Source organism: Rhamphochromis longiceps, linkage group LG18, assembly GCF_057381845.1.
Source record: "Rhamphochromis longiceps isolate RC_006_pf linkage group LG18, R_longiceps_female_GT1.1, whole genome shotgun sequence".
NCBI lineage: Eukaryota > Metazoa > Chordata > Actinopteri > Cichliformes > Cichlidae > Rhamphochromis > Rhamphochromis longiceps.
Window position 1 is genome coordinate 30,796,837 of NC_140574.1, and position 23,558 is coordinate 30,820,394.

A 23,558-nucleotide genomic window follows, 5' to 3' on the forward strand; every position below is an offset into this window, starting at 1 on the left:
AAAAATGCTATAAAAAGATTATATATCCATATTTTTTTCCACTTTAAATTAGCCAGTCTTTTAAAACTACTTCTCCCTGAAATATTCATGTAGTTTTAATTATATTTCGGGGGTTTTAACCCTTTTAATCGCAGTTTAATTACATGAGCGCACCGTTTTTTTTTAGCCCCCCAAAACAAAACGAAATATTAAAAAAAAACAACATTTGAAGTAATATTTGATTGTTATTATAATTAGGCCTTTAGATGGACTAAAGATTGGCACCAACCTTCATTTCGATCGCCTTTTATTTTTTTTTGCAGGAGCAGAAAATGGTCTCCAGGCGGCCAATGTTGCTCCTCTAAGCCGAAAGAAGTGTCTTTCCCCGGCATAAGTCACGACGATCACCAGGGCATGTTGCGTCGGACCCCTTTTTCCAACACACACGTCCGGTACCACGTCACAACAAATACGTCATTTCCTGTTGATTAAAAAAAAAAGCACCCTCAAACGGTCCTAGGGGCCGAAAATGGTCCCGCCCGATCAGCGGGCGAAGCCGCTGCTGCACGCCGGAAATGAGGCTTCGTTTCCCGCAGGTCTGTTTAAGCAGCCCGCTGTTTTCCAGCCCGGGGTCAAATGTGGAGCAAGGGCGCCACCCGGTGGACAAATAAAAAAATTACAACTCTAAGGCCACTACTGCAAACGGAAACGGAAGCATTACCTATCACGATCGATTTGACCGTAATTTTTTTGCCGTGAAAAATAGCGTTTATAATGGGTTTCAATGGGGCACAAAACGGTCCCTAGGGTGTCAAGTGTGAGTATTTTTGCTGCTAAGCCGTGTTAGGCTGATGTAAGAAAATCAGACTGAAATTTTGAATTTTTTACAAAAACGAAACCGGGTGGCAAGTTTGGCTATATTACACCCAACACAGCGGAAATGGCTTTCTTACGAATGGAAAAAGTGGCACAAAAAGAGCCCAGTATGACGTGAGGGCTAGGAAATGCTTAGCTTTTTTTTTTTTCTGTTTCTTTTAGTAAAGCGCCTGTTTGGCAGCTGAGCTGGAAACAGTTCAGAGGGATGACACCTGATTGGTGGAGATAACGCTTGGCTTTAACACCACTGCCTGTCGCTAGGTGACATTTGAACCTGGAATGAAATAAGCCTAAGCCGGTTCAGCTAAAAGATTCCTAACAGTTCTCTGGACTTCCTGTAGTTCTATTAACAGAGGGTGAAGCTTCATTAAAGGTATGATCGTTAACTGTTGAGTGATGTAATTTTTCATGGCAGTGTTTTTTCTGTAAAATTGTAGTCAACTTCATGACAGAGAAATCCAGCATTTGGTCATCTATTTGGTTTGGAGGAGTGAAAGTGAGCCGTTCAAATCACTGTACCAGCTATCAAGCATGGTGGTGGTAGCATCATGCTCTGGGGTTTTTGTGCTTCCAGTGGTTGTGGTGTAAAATAGCTAGAACAATTACAGAGGACTACCACCAAACTCTTTAACTTCAAATCAACAGTTACAGTTTAGTTTAGACCCAGGTGATCCAGCAGCTAAATAATCCAAAACACACATCAAACTGGTTTTGAAATGGACAAAGCAGGCTAACGTTACGCCTTACTAAAGCCCTGACATTGCCCCTACTTTATTGAGTATGCTTTAAAGCCAGGTATGTGTCAGAAAACCAAGCTATTTTTAAATGAACTCTACTAATTTTTACAAGAAGAGTGGTCAAAAACTCAGTGAGAATTATGCCATAAGCTTTTTGAGAACTACCAAAAGCATCTAGTGAAGGTGCAACTTGCTAAAGGAGATTTAGACAAATCAAACATCCCTAGCCAGAAGTGACTGAGACCAGTGGCTGTGGAGTGCTAAGCTATTTGCTAATGTTAACAAGGTTGGTTAGCACGCTGCATCCATAAGGTATAAGGGCACAACACATGGGCACACATTCCTGCCAGCTGAACACCGTGGCCATCCGAGAGGTTTTCCCTTTATGACACTCGGCATATTTATTTTGATGGTTTTCCTTCCATCGCTCATTTGCAGTCTAAGATGAGCAGGCAGACATTTAGGTCACATTTGGAGAGCAGACACAGACAGCTGGACTTGTCTCGGGCCTTTTGAAAAACAACACTCAGCTGTGCTGGTTATCACTTGGATTTAACTTCAAAAATTGCAGAAACTCCAAAAGACGCCAAGTCTGAGAAACTGTAACATGTTGTCAGAACACTGTCAGAAGATTTCATCAGGGTCAAGCTGTTAACCGGGCCCACTGGAACTGAGTGGAAAACTCAGACAGGTCAAAACTCACGATGTGTTGAGTGGAACTTTTTTTCTTTAGAAGCTCACTAATTCAGTTTACTGTGTTCTAGAGGCCACACTGTTCTGTACTGCTTAAGCTGTTTATTTATAAAGATGTTCATTACAAAGCTTTTCTCAAAGGACTCCTGACTGTCATAAAAACTTGTTTCCACACCTTCAGGCAGGACACTGTCTCACTTTTGTCCCAGTTAAAGAACCAGTCACTGGGACGTCTTTGTCCCATTTTCCAACTCAGACCTCAGCCTTGAATCGCTGTCTGTGTACGTCATCACTGCAAACATAAGGTGTATAAGTGGTTGAAAAACAATGGTGTGCTTGGTTTCAATCTAACTTTTTCCTTTCATGAGTTATTTAAAAGTTTCTCTTTGTGCACATGTCGAACAGGTTAACACGTGAGGAGTGGATCGAAATTGTGTTGATATCTGGTGAACACAGTAACCATCATTGCAGCAGATTTCAATGCAAGACACCCTACGAGACCACCCATCTCCCGTGCTACAGTTAGCAAACTGCTTGCTAAGTTTCATGAAACTGGTTCAGTGTTGGATTTGCCAAAATGTGGACGCAAGAAAACTGTCACTAATGAAGAAACATCAGTGGCTGTCCTAGCTTCATTCAGCAAGAGCCCACAGCGTAGCACTCGCCGCATGTCACTGGAGAGTGGCATTAGTCAAACATCCCTTCGGCGGATATTAGCTACTCACAAATGGCACCCTTACAAACTCCAGCTACTGCAGCATCTCAACGAGGATGACCCAGATCGGCGCACAGAATTTGCAGAATGGGCAAAACAAAAATTGGAACAGGACCAGTGTTGGTCAAGTTACTTGAAAAAAGTAATCAGTAACTAATTACTGATTACTTCCCCCAAAAAGTAATCCCGTTACTTTACTGATTACTTATTTTCAAAAGTAATTAATTACTTAGTTACTTAGTTACTTTTTAAAAACACGATTTACAACCTGAAGAGGTGATAAAGCGATAGATCTTTCAGCCCAATTCTACTTTTTCTGCATAAATCATCATACAAAATGTAATCAAATGGAAAAGTCTCTTTTTAAAACTTGTTTTATTAGTGTTAATCTTTTAACTTTATGCATCAAGCAAAAATTTAATTATATGCAACATTCTCTGACTTGAATAAATTAGTTTAACATTTAAACCTATTTTCTGCACATTCCAGCACATAAAATACAATATTTTTTGTGTTTACACTCACTCTTTCAAATAGATGCAAGTAAAACACAGCAGAAAATAAATAAAGTCAAAGACTCAGCGGTCCTGTTGCTCTATTTTCACCTGTAAAGCAGGACTGCGGTAGGCGGAGGTTTACCCTGATGCAGGTGTGCCGCGGTCAGTTGAAGAATCCGCGAGTTTCTCTGTGAGTTTCCCATTACGTCGTTGCGCACTCGGTGCTTGCTCGGAAGTTTAGGGGGTTTTTTTCGCTGTAAAAAGAAGTTTTCTTCCCACGCACGATGCACGCTAATGTTTTTGTCACTTTTTATGGAATCAAACTCAAAGTAAGGTCAGTACTTCCACGCTTTAAACGCTGCACGCTCATACTCTCTCCCGCACTCGATATGTGATCCATTGTTGATCTGCACACAGCTGTTGTCACTAACGGCGCACTCGCTTACGTCACTGTCGTGAGACATTCTCGCAAAATATCACGGTTTTAGTAACGCAGTAACACAGCGTTCCTATGGGAAAGTAACTGTAATCTAATTACCGTTTTTGCAATAGTAATCCCTTACTTTTTTCAAGTAACGAGTAAAGTAATCAGATTACAGTAACGCGTTACAAGTAACGCGTTACTGCCCATCTCTGAACAGGACCCTCAGTTCACACAGAAGATTTTGTTCAATACTGAGGCAAACTTTTATGTGAATGGTGAAGTTAACAAACAAAACCACCGCTATTGGTCTGACACTAACCCACATTGGGTGGATCCCTCCACGACTGTTGGAACAACAAAAGTGATGGTTTGGTGTGGTATATGGGGTACAACGATAGTGGGTCCATTCTTCATCAATGGAAACCTCAAGGCCACTGGATATTTGAAATTGCTACATGATGATGTGTTTCCCTCTTTATGCACTGAAGCTGGCACGTTCCCTGAGTTTTTCCAGCAAGATGGTGCACCACCACATTAAGGGTGCCAGGTCCGAGCATTCCTAGATGAACAGTTTCCTGGAAAGTGGATTGGTCGTCGTGGGCCCTCAAGTTGAATGGCCCCCAAGGTCTCCTGATCTGACCTCCTTAGACTTATATCTTTGGGTTCATCTGAAGGCAATTGTCTATGGTGTGAAGATACGAGATGTGCAGCACCTGAAACTACGGATACTGGATGCCTGTGCTGGCATTTCTCCTGCGGTGTTGCTATCAGTGTGTGAAGAGTGGGAGAAGAGGGTTGCATTGACAATCCAACACAATGGGCAGCACAATGAACACATTTTATGAGTGGTCAGAAACTTGGAAATAACTCATGAAAGAGTAAAGTTACATTGAAACCAAGCACACCATTGTTTTTCTTGTGACATTACCAATAAGTTTGATGTGTCACATGGCCCTCTTCCTATTGAAAAAACAAAGGCTGTATCCAAGATGGCCGACTTCTAAATAGCCACCATGGTCACCACCCATCTTGAGGAGTTTGCCCCCTCACATATACCAATGTGCCACAAACAGGACTTTAATATCACCAACCATTCCCATGTTATTACGGTGTATCCATATAAATGGCCCACCCTGTACATTACACAGAAAATGAAATATTTCAGTATTTTCTAAGATCATTCAGTTCAGTTCAATTTATATAGCGCCAAATCCCATCAGCAGTTGCCCCGAGGCAGTTTATATTGTAAGGTAAAGATCCTACACTAATACAGAGAAAACCACAAACCAGCCTATTCTGCATCAACTATCCCACATTCAGTCATCTTTCTTCCCCATTCTGATCCTCAGTTTGAAGTTCAGCAGGCTGTCATGACCATCTCTTCTTGCATAAAAGCTTTGAGTTGCTGACCCATGATCAGCTGACTATACAGTGGGGCAAAAAAGTATTTAGCCAGCCACCGATTGTGCAAGTTCCCCCACTTAAAATGATGACAGAGGTCAGTAATTTGCACCAGAGGTACACTTCAACTGTGAGAGACAGAATGTGAAAAAAAAAAAATCCATGAATCCACATGGTAGGATTTGTAAAGAATTTATTCGTAAATCAGGGTGGAAAATAAGTATTTGGTCAATAACAAAAATACAACTCAATACTTTGTAACATAACCTTTGTTGGCAATAACACAGGTCAAACGTTTACTATAGGTCTTTACCAGGTTTGCACACACAGTAGCTGGTATTTTGGCCCATTCCTCCATGCAGATCTTCTCGAGAGCAGTGATGTTTTGGGGCTGTCGCCGAGCAACACGGACTTTCAACTCCTGCCACAGATTTTCTATGGGGTTGAGGTCTGGAGACTGGCTAGGCCACTCCAGGACTTTCAAATGCTTCTTACGGAGCCACTCCTTTGTTGCCCGGGCGGTGTGTTTTGGATCATTGTCATGTTGGAAGACCCAGCCTCGTTTCATCTTCAAAGTTCTCACTGATTTTAATTGCGATCGTTGGCAATTAAAATCGACGAGCTCTCAGCACTGGTACGGAGTCAGAGGGAATACCGAGAGTGTAGCCTGATGTGTTTCACCGAATCATGGCTGCACCAGGTCATTCCCGATGAGAATGCTTCCGTGGAAGGCTTCCACACTGTTCGGGCGGACAGGGACAGCATCGCTAGCGGTAAGCGTAAAGGAGGTGGGCTTGCTGTTTTAGTTAACAACCGGTGGTGTAACCCTGCCAACATAACAATCAAAGAAAGGATTTGTTGCCCGGACACTGAACTGTGTGCTGTTGGACTCAGGCCGTATTATTTACCCAGGGAATTCTCTCACGTCATCTTGGTGGCTGTTTATGTTCCCCCCTCTGCTAACCCCACAGCTGCATGTGACACTATCCACTCTGCCATAGCTCGGCTACAGACTCAGCACCCGAGTGCCTTTATTGTGATCTCGGGTGACTTCAACCATGTATCACTGGACAATACACTACCAACATTCAAACAATATGTGGACTGTCCCACCAGGGGAGAGAAAACTTTAGACTTACTGTATGCTAACGTCAAGGATGCATACAGCTCCTCCTCCCTCCCCCCACTTGGTAGGTCAGATCATAACCTGATTCACCTCACCCCCCGCTATGTGCCAATTGTGAGGAGGGAACCTGTGACCACCAGGACTGTTAGGAGGTGGTCAGAGGAGGCAATAGCGGAACTACAGGGCTGTTTCGAGGTGACCGACTGGGAAACACTCTGTGAGCCTCACGCCGAGGACATCAATGGGCTTACTGAGTGTATCACAGGCTACATAACTTTCTGCACCGACTCCATTGTTCCAGCTCAGACTGTTCATTGTTACCCAAATAACAAGCCGTGGGTGACTAAGGACATCAAAGCCCTCCTCAACAACAAGAAGAGGGCTTTCAGAGGGGGCAACAAAGAGGAGGTGAGGAAGGTCCAGGTGTTACTAAAGGACAAGATCAGAGAGGCTAAGGACAATTACAGGAGGAAGCTGGAGTGGAAACTCCAGCAGAACAGCATGAGAGAGGTGTGGAGGGGCATGAAGACCATCACTGGATTCAGGCCAACCAACAGCAGGGGAGCTGAGGGAGGTGAGAATAGAGCCGACGAGTTGAATCTGTTTTTCAATAGATTCGACACCACAGTGTCTGCTCCCACCCCCACAACCTCACCTGCAGTCAGCCTGGAATCCAGAGCCACACCACTGTGCCAGCCTCTCTCTTCACATGTTGCCTCCTGTGAGATTCCTGACACCCCTCCCCCACCCATCACCTTCACTCAATACCAGGTTGAGATGCAAATGAGGAGACTTCACTCAGGCAAGTCTGCTGGACCAGACGGAGTGAGTCCCCTTGTCCTCAAGACCTGTGCCCCCCAGCTGTGTGGAGTCTTTCATAAACTGTTTATGCTGAGTCTGAGTCTGCAGAGGGTCCCGGTGATGTGGAAGACATCATGCCTCGTCCCTGTACCAAAGACGCCTCGTCCCAGTGGCCCCCAGGATTACAGGCCCGTGGCACTGACCTCCCACATCATGAAGACCCTGGAAAGGCTCATCCTGGACCAGCTGCGACCCATAGTAAGACCACATCTGGATCCCCTTCAGTTCGCTTATCAGCCTCGTCTCGGAACAGAGGACGCCATCATCTACCTGCTCAATCGTGTCTACACCCATCTGGACCAGCCGGCGAGCACTGTGAGGGTCATGTTTTTTGACTTTTCCAGTGCTTTCAACACCATCAGGCCGACCCTCCTGGGTGATAAGTTAGCAGCGATGCAGGTGGATGCTTCTCTGGTGTCCTGGATTGTTGATTACCTGACAGGAAGACCACAATATGTACGTCTCCCACAGTGTGTGTCTGACAAGGTGATTAGCAACACAGGGGCACCACAGGGGACTGTCCTCTCCCCCTTCCTCTTCACCCTCTACACCACAGACTTCAGCCACTGCACAGAGACCTGCCATCTTCAGAAGTTTTCTGATGACTCTGCGGTGGTTGGATGCATCAGCAGGGATGATGAGACAGAGTACCGGGCTGTGGTCGACTCCTTTGTCACGTGGTGTGAGCAGAATCATCTGCAGCTCAACGTGGCAAAGACTAAGGAACTGATCGTGGACTTCAGGAAGACCAGGAAACACTTGACCCCTGTTTCAATCCAGGGGGTCAGTGTTGACATTGTGGAGGACTATAAATACCTTGGAGTACACATTGACAATAAACTGGACTGGGCTAAAAACACCACAGCACTTTACAGGAAGGGCCAGAGTCGTCTCTATTTTTTGAGGCGACTGAGGTCCTTCAACATCTGCCAGAAAATGCTGAGGATTTTCTATGAGTCTGTGGTGGCCAGTGCGATCCTCTATGCTGTTGCATGCTGGGGGAGCAGGCTGAGGGTCGCAGATGCCAACAGACTTAATAAACTGATCCGTAAGGCCAGCAATGTTGTGGGGATGGAGCTGGACTCCCTCAAGGTGGTGTCGGAGAGGCGGATGCTGTCCAAGATAAAGACAATGTTGGATAACACCTCCCACCCACTCCATGACATGTTGGTCAGTCACAGGAGCTCGTTCAGTGAGAGACTGAGATTACCGAAAAGCACCACTGAACGACACAGGAAATCATTCCTGCCTGTGGCCATCTCCCTGTACAACGCATCCACTTAACACACTGTTTGCTGCTACAACTACACATGTTTCTTTTCCAAATATTTATTTATAAGTGACTTATGTATGTATGTATGTATGTATATATATGTATATATTGTACTATTCTTAGTTAGCATATTGTCTGTCTTGTCTTAATGTTGGTTTAAAATGGAGCACTGTAACAAAAAATAATTTCCCCCAGGGATCAATAAAGTATTCTGATTCTGATTCTGATTCTGATTCTGATGGAAGGAGGTTTTGGCTCAAAATCTCACGATACATGGCCCCATTCATTCTGTCCTTAACACGGATCAGTCGTCCTGTCCCCTTGGCAGAAAAACAGCCCCATAGCATGATGTTTCCATCCCCATGCTTCACAGTAGGTATGGTGTTCTTGGGAAGCAACTCAGTATTCTTCTTCCTCCAAACACGACGAGTTGAGTTTATACCAAAAAGTTCTACTTTGGTTTCATCTGACCACATGACATTCTCCCAATCCTCTGCTGTATCATCCATGTGCTCTCTGGCAAACTTCAGACGGGCCTGGACATGCACTGGCTTCAGCAGCGGAACACGTCTGGCACTGCGGGATTTGATTCCCTGCCGTTGTAGTGTGTTACTGATGGTGACCTTTGTTACTTTGGTCCCAGCTCTCTGCAGGTCATTCACCAGGTCCCCCCGTGTGGTTCTGGGATCTTTGCTCACCGTTCTCATGATCATTTTGACCCCACGGGATGAGATCTTGCGTGGAGCCCCAGATCGAGGGAGATTATCAGTGGTCTTGTATGTCTTCCATTTTCTGATGATTGCTCCCACAGTTGATTTTTTCACACCAAGCTGCTTGCCTATTGTAGATTCACTCTTCCCAGTCTGGTGCAGGTCTACAATACTTTTCCTGGTGTCCTTCGAAAGCTCTTTGGTCTTGGCCATGGCGGAGTTTGGAGTCTGACTGTTTGAGGCTGTGGACAGGTGTCTTTTATACAGATGATGAGTTCAAACAGGTGCCATTCATACAGGTAACGAGTGGGGGACAGAAAAGCTTCTTACAGAAGACGTTACAGGTCTGTGAGAGCCAGAGATTTTCCTTGTTTGAGGTGACCAAATACTTATTTTCCACCCTGATTTACGAATAAATTCTTTACAAATCCTACCATGTGAATTCATGGATTTTTTTTTTTCACATTCTGTCTCTCACAGTTGAAGTGTACCTCTGGTGCAAATTACTGACCTCTGTCATCATTTTAGGTGGGGGAACTTGCACAATCGGTGGCTGACTAAATACCTTTTTGCCCCACTGTACCTAGACTTGACTTTACTGGTGCTACATTCTCTAGAAAAACTGTAACAACATCCTGCCAGTGCAAGAGAAAGCCCTCAACACAAAAGCTTCTTACAGAAGACGTTACAGGTCTGTGAGAGCCAGAGATTTTCCTTGTATAAATATGTGCAAAACATATTTATATTCATTTGGTCAGGAGTACCGTTTTTAAGGGCTCATCAAAGTAAGTACAATTCATCTTGAGACGGGCATGTAGTGGTTGTCAAAGACAGGCTGAGTGGCTATGGGTTGGATATTTCTCATGTAACGGAAATCTAAAAACATAATAGAATATAAATTCAGATTAAATCTTTATCTAATGATGAATGGGAGGAAAAAGAGAGCTTCTCCTAATAAACCAGATTTTCTACACAAAATTCAGATTTAGGGTGAAAATCAGAGCAAAGCAGCGTCTTCGTGTACAGCGCGCATTTGTTAAAAGATCTTCTATCAGCAGGAGTAAAAATAAAACTCTTCCTGCTGAGATCCAGCAGGAGATTTGTTCACAGTTAAGATGTTAGATGGAGGAATGATCAACTGCCGGGTGCTGACATTTTTCCTTTAAAAATTGATTTTATAACTGCAGCAGAGTGTCCCTTGATGAAACTCTCTGCCAAATCACCCGTTTTTGTTTTTACAGCAGTTTGGATCTTTTATGTTTTTGTTGTTTTTTTTTTTACTTTGGCAGCCTTTGAGAATGAAACTCCTTGTACTGATGAAGAGCTCTGCTTGGACTAAAGATGTTTACAGATGCAGAAATGTGTCTCCTTTTTTTGAAAGTGCCACAGGGATATTTTACAGGATTGTGATTGGATTTAGAGAATAAAAACATCAAAACGCTTCATAGTACACACCACTAGTCAAAGCTCTTTAGACCTTTTAGATCTAATATTAATACAAACACAATCTCATTCAGTCCTTTTCAGTCCAAACACATAATCCAGTCCTGCTCAAAAAAACATTACTGCTGAAGAGAAAATCTGGTCTTCAAAATAATAACAAAAAAAAATGAAAATGTTTGTTGTGGAGAGCTGTGGCAGATGAGAATGTACAGTACATGCTGATCTGGATGTTTTCCATCTTAAATTAATATCCTCACGTTATTTTTTCTCCTCCTTTGTTGAAAATCAGCCTCCTTCTGAAAATAACAGGAAAAGCATTCTCTGTGTTTCATGTGTTGAAAAATAAGTCATTTGTTTTAGGATTTCCTGTTTATATTCAAATGGACACATCTACTACTGTTTAGAGCTTTTAATAAAATAATGCCTCATTATACATTTTTCTTGCATCACCATCATAAGGCCAGGTTTGGTTCTTCATACAAGACATTTATCTTCATATCTGTTTGATCATCTGTTTGGAGTGCTGGTGCACAGCTTCGACGAAGGCACCTATGTTCTCCGGCTTCATGTCGGGGTAAACGCCGTGGCCGAGGTTGGCGATGTAGCCCCTTGTGCCGAAACCCTCCAACATCTTCTTCACGATGTCTGAAATGCGCTCCTGAAGAGAAAGAGAGCAGGTTCACGTCAGTCACCGTCACAAAGAAACGATCCAACATAACGCTCTTTCGGCAAAACGCATTCTCACGCAGTAAAACTGATTTTAACTAGGACGCTCAACGGCAACAGCAGGTGGCCGAAGTTAAATGCAGACATCATCTCCTACAATGAAGGCAAAACTGTTTGTGCTCGCCATCAGCGACACGACGTGACACATACGCCAGATCACAGTGCACAGGTGAGCTGAAGGGTGAAGCCGTGTGAGAGGCAGAGTGTGTGAGAGAGGTGGTGCAGTGTCATTTTAGATGAAATTAGCGCAAATGTGAGGGAACATGCTCACTGAATGATAATGAGGGAATCAGGACAAGGAGTGCAAGCTAATCTCAGCAGATTGTCTGTGGCCACCACAATCAAGAGAAAGACGTTTCAGGTCATCGCTTTGCCAGGAGACTGGAGAGCTTTTCTTCCAGCGATCATATCCTATAAGTTCATTTAGAGAACATCTGTGTTTATAGACTTGTTCTTTTTTTAATATTAGGATATCTGACAGAGTCAATGTGTAGTCAAACGTCTCTACAATGACAGAAATGGGACTTTGGCTGGTCTGACCCACTCAAGCTCAAAGTGGGCTCTATGTGGCCAACAATACAAAGTTTGAGCCTCCTTATTTACAGTTTAGAGGGGAAAAAAACAGAAGATAACCATTTAAATGTTTGGCAGGTGTAACGATACAGGGTGCAGGAGTCTGGACTTTTCAGGGTTGCAATTAATTTGGCTTTTTTTCAGTTTGTTCAAACAAACATTAAAAAATTAGCAGCTATAATGTTGATACATTTGGAGTTTGTGCTTATTTAACAAAGTATAAATAAGTCAATTAAAATTTGTTCCTATGATTATCACCGCAGATTACAGGTTTGTGTTGTTACCCATAGACTTCAATGAAACCATCCATCCATCCATCCATCCATCCATCCATCCATCCATCCATCCATCCATACATACATACATACATAGTGATTAAAAGCTCTTAAATCACACATTCAACGATGATCTGCTAAATTAACAGGGATATTTCAAGCTGATTATTTTCTTTAATCACCACCGCAGATGGTGACTGATTATTAGAAAAGTCTTCATTGTGCTGTTTGGTGTCATCTTGTGCACCACACTGAGCAGAAAGATCAGATGTTTGCAGGGATGACAATAATCCAATTGCCAAAGCAGTCTGATGTTTCTGTGACCACAGCAGCTGACGTGGATAGCACCACAGCCAACAACCCGGGGATGTCAGTCTGGGGTCAGACTAAAGTTGTATCATTTAAAAAACACAAAAGATGGAAAACTTCAAAGACAAAATCTTTCCAGATTAGCAGGTTAAAGTCATTAACAGCAAATGGCAAAAATCAAAGGTCAAAATGCAGTTTTCTTAAATATGAAAACCTATGAAAGTCACTTTTATGAGAATTACCTAAGTATGAGTTTCAGATTTCTATGTGTCAGTTTAAAGCACAGTGAAATTGGAAGTTACCTTTGGAGCATACAGAGCACAGGGGTCCATGTTTCCTTGCAGGCTGACCTTCCCTCCTGTGCGTTCCCTGAATTCACAAACATACACATCAGAGGACACACGAGTTAATCCTTCAACCAGCGGTTTAAGCATTTGATGAATAGATCAGCCCAGCAACAAGAGAGAGGTCAGCAATGGCCAACATCACGCCCAACATCACTGCTATGACCGCCTACATTTGCTTCAAGTATTTGTAGATTCTGTGTGGGCTTTTCACTGTATGCTACTTCTCTATTCAGGCTCACGTTCAAAAATGTTTGGCTGGTTTAAATCTTACAATTAAAACACAGAGTCTGGTGCTGCATGCAAAGACAAACCAGTGTGCGTTTTGTGTTACCGTGCGGATAGTGGGTCAATGGTCCAGTCCAGGCCAACCACTTCATAATTAGACTGAGACAGTTCCTCTAAGGCGTAGTGAGCATCCTTTGCAAATACAATCTAAAAACACACACACACACACACACACACACACACCAACAGATTTTCAAATCAACTTCTTCAGGAACCATTGTTGGTGAAATGCTGCCACCTGCAGGTAGATCCAACAGAACAGTGGTTCTCCTTACACTGCATGAATCCTTAATGATCCCTCCAGGGAGGCAACACAGTGCTAATAAGAATAGAGCCGAGTGCTGACACAAATATAGCAGCTACTAATGACCCAACAAACAAAACAATGAACATCATTTTTTTACTACTAGTTGTTTGAAGCTTAGCATCTGATATGCATGTCAGGTGACTCTCTTTGCAGTGCATTCATGCTGATGTGTAAGTGTAGAAGTCCACGTGTGTTACGCATGTGTGGATGGAGGAAATGTGTTTCTGATTATACACTGAGGGACAAATGTCTGTGTGTGAATCTGTTAGGTGTCCCTCTCACCATGGGGACATCCTGTCCTGCCTCCTTCAGTTTATCTTTGACGCGGCGAGCGATGTCTCGGAGGTAAGGCAGCGAGAACTCTTTAAACTCCGCAGGTCCCAGAATGCCGGCGTGGGACTCAAACACCTGCAGTGCCTGAAAAACACACAAGAATTGTGTGAATGGTGACAGTGACACTTTGAGAGTGACCCAAGACGTCACTGTTATAAACACTGGGATTTCACAGGTGCGGCGCCCAGCAGTGGGGTTAAAAAAAATAAAATAAAAAACAAAGAAAAAAGGAAATATAACACTTTAAAAGGGCTGTCTTTGTGTTAACATTTCACTTACAACTTCAAATCCCTTCAACTTGAGTATTTTTCTGCTGTATTATGTAGAATATATGAATTAAAATACCTGAAACCTGAAAGGCGACCGTGCTGACCACTTTTCTTTTTTAACTTGGAAACATTTTCTGTCTCAGCGTGTCTGACTGACATCCCTCCCACTCACAGCAGTGATGACAACACTTCAATTTACGTCACTGTTGCCAGTTAACTGACTTTGTTGCTACATTCATAGACTTGTCACACTTCTTCAGTACTTTCTCTTCTTTTGTAAGAAAAAAAAAAAAAAAGCACTTCGTTCAAGCAAGCACACAGACCCGGAGCTCTGTCGCTGTCTCAGATTGGACACATTTGTTCAAGTCTGCATTACGCTGACACATACTGATTAATGAGACAGTTAAAAGATGGTGCTGTTACGTCAGTTCAGTCCGGTTTTATTCATGCAGCACCGGTTCTCAAGAAAAAAAAAAAATCCCGTCAAGGTATTTTAAGACAAAGATTGTGCAATATTAACCATCATATGATCTGCTATGACCAATACTTGTTGACAGTGGAGAGGAAGAACTCCCTTTTAACGGGAAGAAACCTCTTGCAGAACGAAGGCACCGGGGAGAGGCAGCCATCTGCTACGATCGATCGGCTAGGTGACGGGAAAGAGGAAATAAGGGAGCATGGGGAGAGAGGACCACACACCCACACCATTGTTTATGTTCTGTACAAATACTGAAAATTGCAGGATTGGGTAAACTTACTGGAATAATTTGTGCTGCCTCAGCTGTATTTTGCACTGACGTAGAGATTGTCAGCATTTATTTATGTCCTTGACTCAAACATATATGACTTACACTGACTCTGTCCTGTGAATTTTTTTTATTTATTTATTACATCTTTTCTTTTTTTCAAGGGAAACTAAAATAAGCTAAAGATAAAAAGATTTATATATAGTGACATCATAATGGAGGAAGTCTGTTTAGACACAGAAAGCAAGGAAGTCTGACCTGAGCTCCAGCTGCCACTTGTCCTAGCAGATACTCCACGATCACATCTGTCAGCATCTTCAGCAGCATGTGGCTGGCTTCGGGGTGCTGATACAGCCAGCGCTTTGCCTTAGAGTGAGTGTTGGAGCCTCCACCTTCTATCATGTAGGACATGAGCGTCCACTGTGGATGAACAGAGAGCTGTTAGAATATGGAAGCATTATTTTCTATAAATGTTTAAACATGTGCGCGCCTAACCGGAGCCCCGCTGAATCCTATTAGTGGCACTTTGCCCTCAATTTTGTGTCGGGTCAGTGTGATGGCTCTGAAGACGTAGCCCAGTTCTTTGGCAGTGTCCACTTTGACCTGCAGCCGCTGCAGGTCCTCTGGCTCCTTCAGAGGCTCTGGAAATGTTGGACCTTTACCTGCAACCATCTGGACATCCATACCCATGGCCTGGAGGGAGGAAGAAGAAACAAAGACAAACCAAACAAGTTAATATATCTGCTTTCAGTCATGCAGTGTCCAGTCCATCACAGGCCTCATTTTATTTATGATGTGTTCACAACCAGCGTTGGTCAAGTTACTTGAAAAAAAGTAATCAGTAACTAATTACTTCCCCAAAAGAGTAATCCCGTTACTTTACTGATTACTTATTTTCAAAAGTAATTAATTACTTAGTTACATAGTTACTTTTAAAAACATGATTTACAACCTGAATAGGTGATAAAGCAATAGATCTGTCAACCCAATTCTACTTTTTCTGCATAATCCATCATACAAAATGTAATCAAATGGAAAAGTCTTTTTTTAACTTGTTTTATCAGTTTTAATCTTTTAACTTTATGCATCAAGCAAAAATTAAATTATATGCACCATTCTCTGGCTTGAAGAAATTAGTTTAACATTTAAACCTATTTTCTGCACATTCCAGCACATAAAATAAAATATTTTGTGTGTTTACACTCAGTCTTTCAAATAGATGCAAGTAAAACACAGCAGAAAGTAAATAAAATCAAAGACTAGCAGTCCTGTTGCTCTATTTTCACCTGTAAAGCAGGAGTGGGGTAGGCGGAGGTGTGCTCTAGTGCAGGTGTGGCGCAGCAGTCAGTGGAAGAATCCGCGAGTTTCTCTGTGAATTTCCCATTACGTCGTTGCGCACTCGGAGCTTGTTTAGGGTTTTTTTTTCGGAGTAAAAAGAAGTTTTCTTCCCACGCACAACGGATGCTAATGTTTTTGTCACTTTTTATGGAATCAAACTCAAAGTAAGGTCAGTACTTCCAAGCTTTAAATGCTGCATGCTCATCAGGGGCGGAGCGTGGGGGTGGCTTACTGGGCTTAAGCCCGGGTTGTTTTGTCAGAAGCCCGGAGTCTTTTGGAGTGTAATTTTTTTCATAGTTAGATGCCTGGCTGACAACTGTATAAAACAAAAAGTACACACAATATTCGAAGCACATAGTGCACACTGTGGGAATTTACGACTGTGCGTGAATCCCCCCTGATATTGGTATGATCCGAGCTCAGGCACTAAGCGACTGAGCGAAGGGGCGGGGCAGCTGCCGCCTGTGAGTGCGCTGTTGGAGAAACGGAGCCAGCCATACTAAGGAGAGCTTAAGTTTGACCAGGTACCAAAGCAAATCATTCGTACCGTACAAATAATGTAAATATGACGGTGAATCACGAAAGATTGATATGAAACTGATCACTTGACCAATATTACGTTACTCGCTCTTCAAGTGAATCAACAAATGGCAAAATGAAAAGCCGAACAAATGCTTTTTTTTTTTTTTTTTTTTTTTTTTTTTTAAAATAGAGTCTTATCTTACGTGTGTTTATTTCATATTTTCAGTTCTTACCCTCCCCGACTAAATCGGTTTCAGTTATGTACTGAAATATAAGAATGGACATTAGAGGCTTCTTTCAAAGAAAAAACTCAGGTAAATGTTATTTTATATATTATGCTTTGTATGTTGTTCAGTATATTTCTATGCAAAACAAGAGGGATTTCAGTACACAGCAGGATATTCACATTTGTAACCAGATATTTACATACACTTTAGGGAGAAAACATAAAACATTTTTACTGTACAACATCAATTTAGAGTAAACTTTTGTTTTAGATAAATATTGAAATATCTTTTGAATTAGTTAAATGTCAGAATAAAGAGAGACAGAGCTGTCTATTTTTATCACTTTGATCAAATTTAGGAGTACATGTACACTAAGTTTGTTAATTAATAAGAAACTCCAGACGATTCCATTCTGAGCTGAAGAAGCTTCTGATAGGTTAGTAGAGTCCATGTGAGTAAATTGGTGGCACAGCTGTGGATGCATATAAGGCAAAACACAGAGCCTGTTTCTGTGACATGGGAAAATCAAGAGATGTCAACCAAAACACCAGGAAAAGAACTATGGAGCTCCATAAGTGTGGCTCAGTTTGAATACAATTTGGTGCCATTTGCAATTAAGAAATACAGACAGTTTCTCTCTTTACTCTTAAAGTTAACAAATATGTTTTTTATATTTATCAATCTAAAAAAATAAACATTTAGTCTGATTTGATGTTACAATTAAAAAAGTGTTTGTGTTTTGATCTGAAGTAGGGCTGAACGATATATCGCATTTGCGATAATATCGCGACATGATCAAGTGCAATTTTCTAACCGCAAAGGCTGCGATTATACTCTGGACATGTCCAAATTCATGGGCTGCATCCTCCTGAGGCCGCATTTGTAGACCGATTACGTCACAGCGACGCGCCGAAGGCTGTCCAAATTACTACCATATCCCAGAATTCATAGCGCGGCCCAGCCAAACTCCAGTTTCCAACAATGGCGGCCGCTACTAAGTTTTAAAATTACTCATACTAATCTTTCTGGGTCACAAAATAAACTTTTAACATATTTTCAGGCGAGAAAGTAGTTGTGTAAACATCAAATATCTGCTCGGTTTATCAAGATATCCCATATTTGCAAAAGTGCTTCGACGTTTTCAGAGGCGTCTGCTACCCACCAGCTCGACAGCTAGCCGGGAGCTCGAGGGTTACTGATGCGGCCGAGAACGGCACAACTCCCGGCACATCATTTTCAGATCACCGCAGAGTTTCGCTGCTCGGGTTAAACGTAATATATAAGTCACTTAGACAACCTAAAAATGTTATTGTTGGGCTTTTTTCAGTGTTTTGTTTGTTCGTGAGTAAATCGGTTTGGCTGAGATTAAAGTTATTAGATTAGATAAAATAAAACTTTATTAATCCCCCGGGTGGGTTCCTCCTTGGTTTTCACACAGCTGACTAAACGTCAAACAGAAAACTTATTAAACAGAAGTATGAGACAGTCGAGAATTTACACCAGTGTCTGGTTATATTTTAGATAGCAAGAAGCAGACGGCCGAGTTTATTAAACTCCACCGAGACAGCAGTGACGCTAATCAGAACTAGCCTTCTGATTCAGAAGGCTAGACCGTCCAATTTCACGCCTTTAAATTTTAAAGGCGTGTTTGTGTGTGTGTTTATACAATTGCTATTATGTTTGCACTTTATGTGTAATGTTACTGACTGCAGAGATCAGTAAGATGTGTGTATTTTTTATTTATTAGTTTTATTTATTTAATATTATTTTTTAATTGAATGACTGTCTAGTAGTTCACAGATGTCGAAAAACTGAGTGTGGTAAAGCCACTGATTTTGTTTATGTATATTTCTGCAATCTGCACATTGTACTGACTTTCATTTTAATGTTTACACCAGGGTTCCTTGTCAGCACTTTATGCTCAGATGTTTGTAAGCTAAAAATAAACTATTGTGTATGTTCAAATATACTGTTGTGATTGAAGAAGTTAAATAAAAATGTCAGTCATCAATTCATGCATCACCTCATGTCATCATAACAGAGGTCTGTCTTCCAGGAAAGAACAGTTTAAAATTAATGTAATATAGTATTGGCCATACTATATGATGTATTGCTTGTCTTTGTTTAATAATACAGAAGACAAAGACCTTAAAAAATAATCGCATCGCAATCGCAATATTGGGGCAAAAAAAAAAAAAAAAAAAAAAATCGCAATTAGATTATTTTCCATAATCGTTCAGCCCTAATCTGAAGAGTACATAAATATCTGGTTTCAACTGTATATTTGATGATTATCAGCACAAAGAGGGAGAGAGAGGAACAGAGAGGGAGATGGAGAATGAGGACAGAACAGAGATGGAACAAGAGCAGGTGAGACACACATGTCAGTCAAATGGTTGTTTACCAAAAGTATCACCGTATCATAGGTCCTCATGTATCTCGTACCTAGTGTTTCTTTTTAGGTTTGCTATTTTTCAAATTCTATATTTATTAAGTTATGCAGGCTTGTTTGCACAACAAGGCTAAATAATTATATAAACTTTTCTCAATCTAAATAGTGTACTTTGGTAGAATTTAAAAAAAAAAAAAAACAAGTGTAGTGCAGGTCTATGATGATTTTTAGTGCTACTATCATCTAGTTCTGATTCTGGTTCTGTCTTGGTTAAGTCCTCGGTAGTCCTGATTTTGAACTGTTGCAGTCCTGTTTTAATTCCGGATCAGTTCTGGGTCTGGTTGAATCGGGGTTTAGTCCTCGTGTCTTGATACAGCCCCGACTTTGTTCTGCCTTGCTGCTTAATAAAAAAACTAGTTTAAGGTGTCCTGCACATGTGATATATATATTTCCCTATATGAAGTCATTCTTTTTTGAACAAAACTCAAAACAGAGCCAATTAATCTTTCAGTCATTTCTAACCCCCCCCCCCCCAAAAAAAAAAAAAAAAAAAAAAAAAAAAAAAAAAAATCCCACATGCTTACTACCCTTTAGGGCTAAGCCCCGGGTGTTTCAAATGTCTGGCTCCGCCTCTGATGCTCATACTCTCTCCCGCACTCGATATATGATCCATTGTTGATCTGCAGACAGCTGTTGTCACACGTTGCACTCGCTTACGTCACTGTCATGAGACATTCTTGCAAAAAAAAAAAAAAAAAAAAAAAAAAAAATCACGGTTTTAGTAACGCAGTAACGCAGCGTTCCTACGGGAAAGTAACGGTAATCCAATTACCGTTTTTGCAATAGTAATCCCTTACTTTACTCGTTACTTGAAAAAAGTAATCAGATTACAGTAACGCGTTACTGCCCATCTCTGTTCACAACATAAGCCATCCAAAGGCTCTTTATATTGTAAGACATATTAAAGAGGGTAACCCAACTATCAACTGATGTTCTAAGAAAAAAATAATAGCAAGCGTGGGGAGGAAGAACTCCCAGCTAACAGGAAGAAGGCTTTGAGTATAAAGGAAGGATCAGGGAGGGTCACAGCTGTACAGAGAATGAGTGGAAAACAGATTCAGGACACCTGAATAGATGAAAAATATATCTTGTTATTTAATTAATTAATAGTGTCATCAAAAGAGTTATTTTGTCAAAAACATTTTGAGACACTGCGTCCACTGTGGAGGAACACAGTTTCTCTATTTCTTCCACAGAATGTCTTTTGTACAGTCACCCTCCCCTCACCCCCAACCAGTCTGAGCCTGGTTCTGCTGGAAGTTTTGTTCTGTTAAAAAGGGAGTTTTTCTTTCCCACTGTCGCCAAGTGCTGGTCATAGGGGGGTAATCTGATTGTTGGGGGTTTTGAACCAAACTGAAAAATTAATACTTAATACTTGACTAATGGTAATTTGTTAAATTAACAATTAAAACATGTGGACATCACATACATGTATTACATCAATACATAGCCATTTGTTACCACACATGAAAATTCTTCTCATTCCTGAAGACATAGCAGACACTGGTTGTACTGTATGTCAGAGGTTATTTAAATATTAATAAACGTCAAAACCCTAAACACACTTTCTACTCACAAAATGTATATTTTTCTGATTACAGAAAACCTCTTTTACTGTACATCTGGCAAAAATATAGCAAAAGACTAGCTGTAAACATTTTATACATGCTAGTAATTGAGCCTGGTCTGAACAGACTTACCTGTGGGACAACTAGGATATCAGAGAAGATTATGGCAGCATCAAAGGGAAAACGTCTCAGAGGCTGGAGGGGGGGGGAGAGAGAAAAAAAAATTGGGATAAGTTATTCTTGTTGGTACCCTGTGGGTGGTGTAACAACCACTCCATCATCTCACACCACATAATGGTGTTGCTGACTTGATGTTAACACTGTGAAATTAGATTTTTTTTTTCTCTCCCCTGTGAATCCAGGTCTGTACCTGCAGAGTGAGCTCACAGCAAGCCTCTGGTGACTGACATGTCTCAAAAAAGTCCTTCCCTGCTCTGGACTCACGGAACTCTGCAGATTAGAGTAAAAAAACAAAACAAAAAAACACTACAGATCAGCATTAAGACTCAATAACAGGGAGTTAGTGGTTATCAGGGATGTGAATCTCATGCTTATGGTCATGCAGAAAGTGAAATACTACAATATGAAACCTGAAAACATGATCACGAATATTAAGGGTAATCAGTGTAGCACATTTGATAGTACAGTGCTACTATTCATGTCAGAAACAAGAGACGAAAGAACTGATCTGAAGCCTGTACCTGGTAGATATCTGCCAGCCTGTCTCATACACCAGACTGGGACATGTTCGATTTCCTCTCCTCGTGCCGCTCTCAGGAATGTGTCATTCTTTAGCTGAGGAAAGTCTTTGGGGCTGGGTAGAAAGCACCTCATGTTAGAATCGAAAAATCGAAAAATAAAAATAATACAAATTTAGACAGAATTTTAAGATATTTGTGGCATGGCCAAAGCACACTGGCAATTTCAATTTATATTACATAGTTGAGGGAATGGAGCTTAGCTGATAGTGTCATAACCTCTTTACAATACAGCCGCAAACTTGAGTTATCTAAAAGTAAAGGCCCACCCTTCCCTTTCCCCTGCAATCACTCTGGGCATCCAGCTGAAGGGCATTCACCAAAAGAGTGATTCTGAGAGATAACAGTCCTCTGCTCTCTTATCTTCTCCCAGCAGGAGAAATGACAGTTAAATACAGGAGTGCTTAGGATGGATCAGTAATGTATCACAACCTTAATCTAATTCAGACTCTGACATGAAACTGTTAGACGGACCACAAAAACATTTCACAGATAGCCAATTATGTTTAGCTTGCTACACTTAACTTTAAAAGATGCAAGTCTGCTGTTAGACTCTTAAGAATTAAACGTGTGGGTTATAAAAACACACTATCAGAGTTTGTCATGGATTCTGTATGGGATCATTTAGATGCTTCAGCTTCCACACTATATGTAAAAATGTCAGAATAAAAAAACTATTCCCATTAGAGTGACAGAACCGTAGGAGTTTTTTTTGTGTTCAGCTGACACTATCACTCACTTTTAGTAAACTGACTTAAAGTAAAATGACCTGGATAAACTTTCTTTTTATTTTTTAACAGCCCTCTGTATCTTTAGCACCATTATTACATCCATACAATATTGATTGTAAATAAGGTTAGCACGTTGTTAAAGCAGGCCATACAAAAGGCGTCATACGTTTTGTAATGACGCCTGGCTTTCTCGGAGTTGAAGCTAGTTAAATAGAACAAACCAAAAGATTAATAAGACTTTTACATTATTAGCTCTGCCGAATTTATCAGACGATCCACAGAATTTGCTTAAAGCACTAATTCATGTTGCAAAATAAGTTCATCTCTAAATATGAACAAGAGATTATTAGACTGCTGGATTTCTGAATGAGTTTTTTTTTTGTTTTTTTGTAAGAGGAAGCGACTTCGCTCTGGCATTGGATTACGTAGCTTTAAGGAATGAGGCCTGTGTTTCTATAACTGACCCATAATAGGAAGAAATGTTTCATAACAATGACAACGGGGGGTTTCATAAGGTCACTTTTTAGACGGCTAAACAGCCAAAATGCTAACCTTAAATGTAACAATGTAACAAGCGGCAGTTTGTTTCGAGAAACAAAGAAGGAAGTACTCACAGGATTAGATTTTCTTGCTTGCTCATGTTGGCGGTGCTGAGGATGGGACAGCCTTTCAGAAACTCCTCTGTCTCTCTGCGGGGATGTCAGTTGTAACCTGCTGCTCCTCAACTGTCATTTAAACCCCGCTCGCATGGACACAATCAGCTGCTACAGCGCTGTGGGCGCGGCCATCTTGAAAAACCACGTGACCATAGCAGGAAACGAGATGACGCTTCAAAATAATAGTCTTTTTCCATATTTAGTCGTTATCTACATTTTGTTCCCTTAAACTTCAGTACAGTTTGTATCATCATCATTATTATCATCATTAGTAGTAGTAGTAATTCTCCTTCTTTTCATCTTTGTGTTACTTAAGGAAAGAAAAAAAAACTTATCGAGGTACAGTACTTACGTTTGACAAGCACATATAGAATTAATTAACTGAATTATAATTGAATATA

General features: G+C 41.3%; 1 protein-coding gene across 1 annotated transcript; it reads right to left on the reverse strand.

Annotated features, from left to right (window-relative positions):
* Nucleotides 1–11,129: 11,129 nt before the first annotated feature.
* urod (uroporphyrinogen decarboxylase) lies at nucleotides 11,130–23,295 on the reverse strand. The gene is made up of 10 exons (XM_085389454.1): nucleotides 23,116–23,295; nucleotides 21,714–21,826; nucleotides 21,383–21,462; nucleotides 21,145–21,207; nucleotides 15,401–15,598; nucleotides 15,164–15,325; nucleotides 13,840–13,974; nucleotides 13,297–13,397; nucleotides 12,921–12,987; nucleotides 11,130–11,393 (listed from the first exon to the last, which is right to left on the reverse strand). The coding sequence occupies exons 1-10, from the start codon at nucleotides 23,139–23,141 to the stop codon at nucleotides 11,229–11,231; spliced, it is 1,110 nt and encodes a 369-aa protein (XP_085245580.1). The 5' UTR covers nucleotides 23,142–23,295; the 3' UTR covers nucleotides 11,130–11,228.
* Between the last annotated feature and the right edge of the window lie 263 nt (nucleotides 23,296–23,558).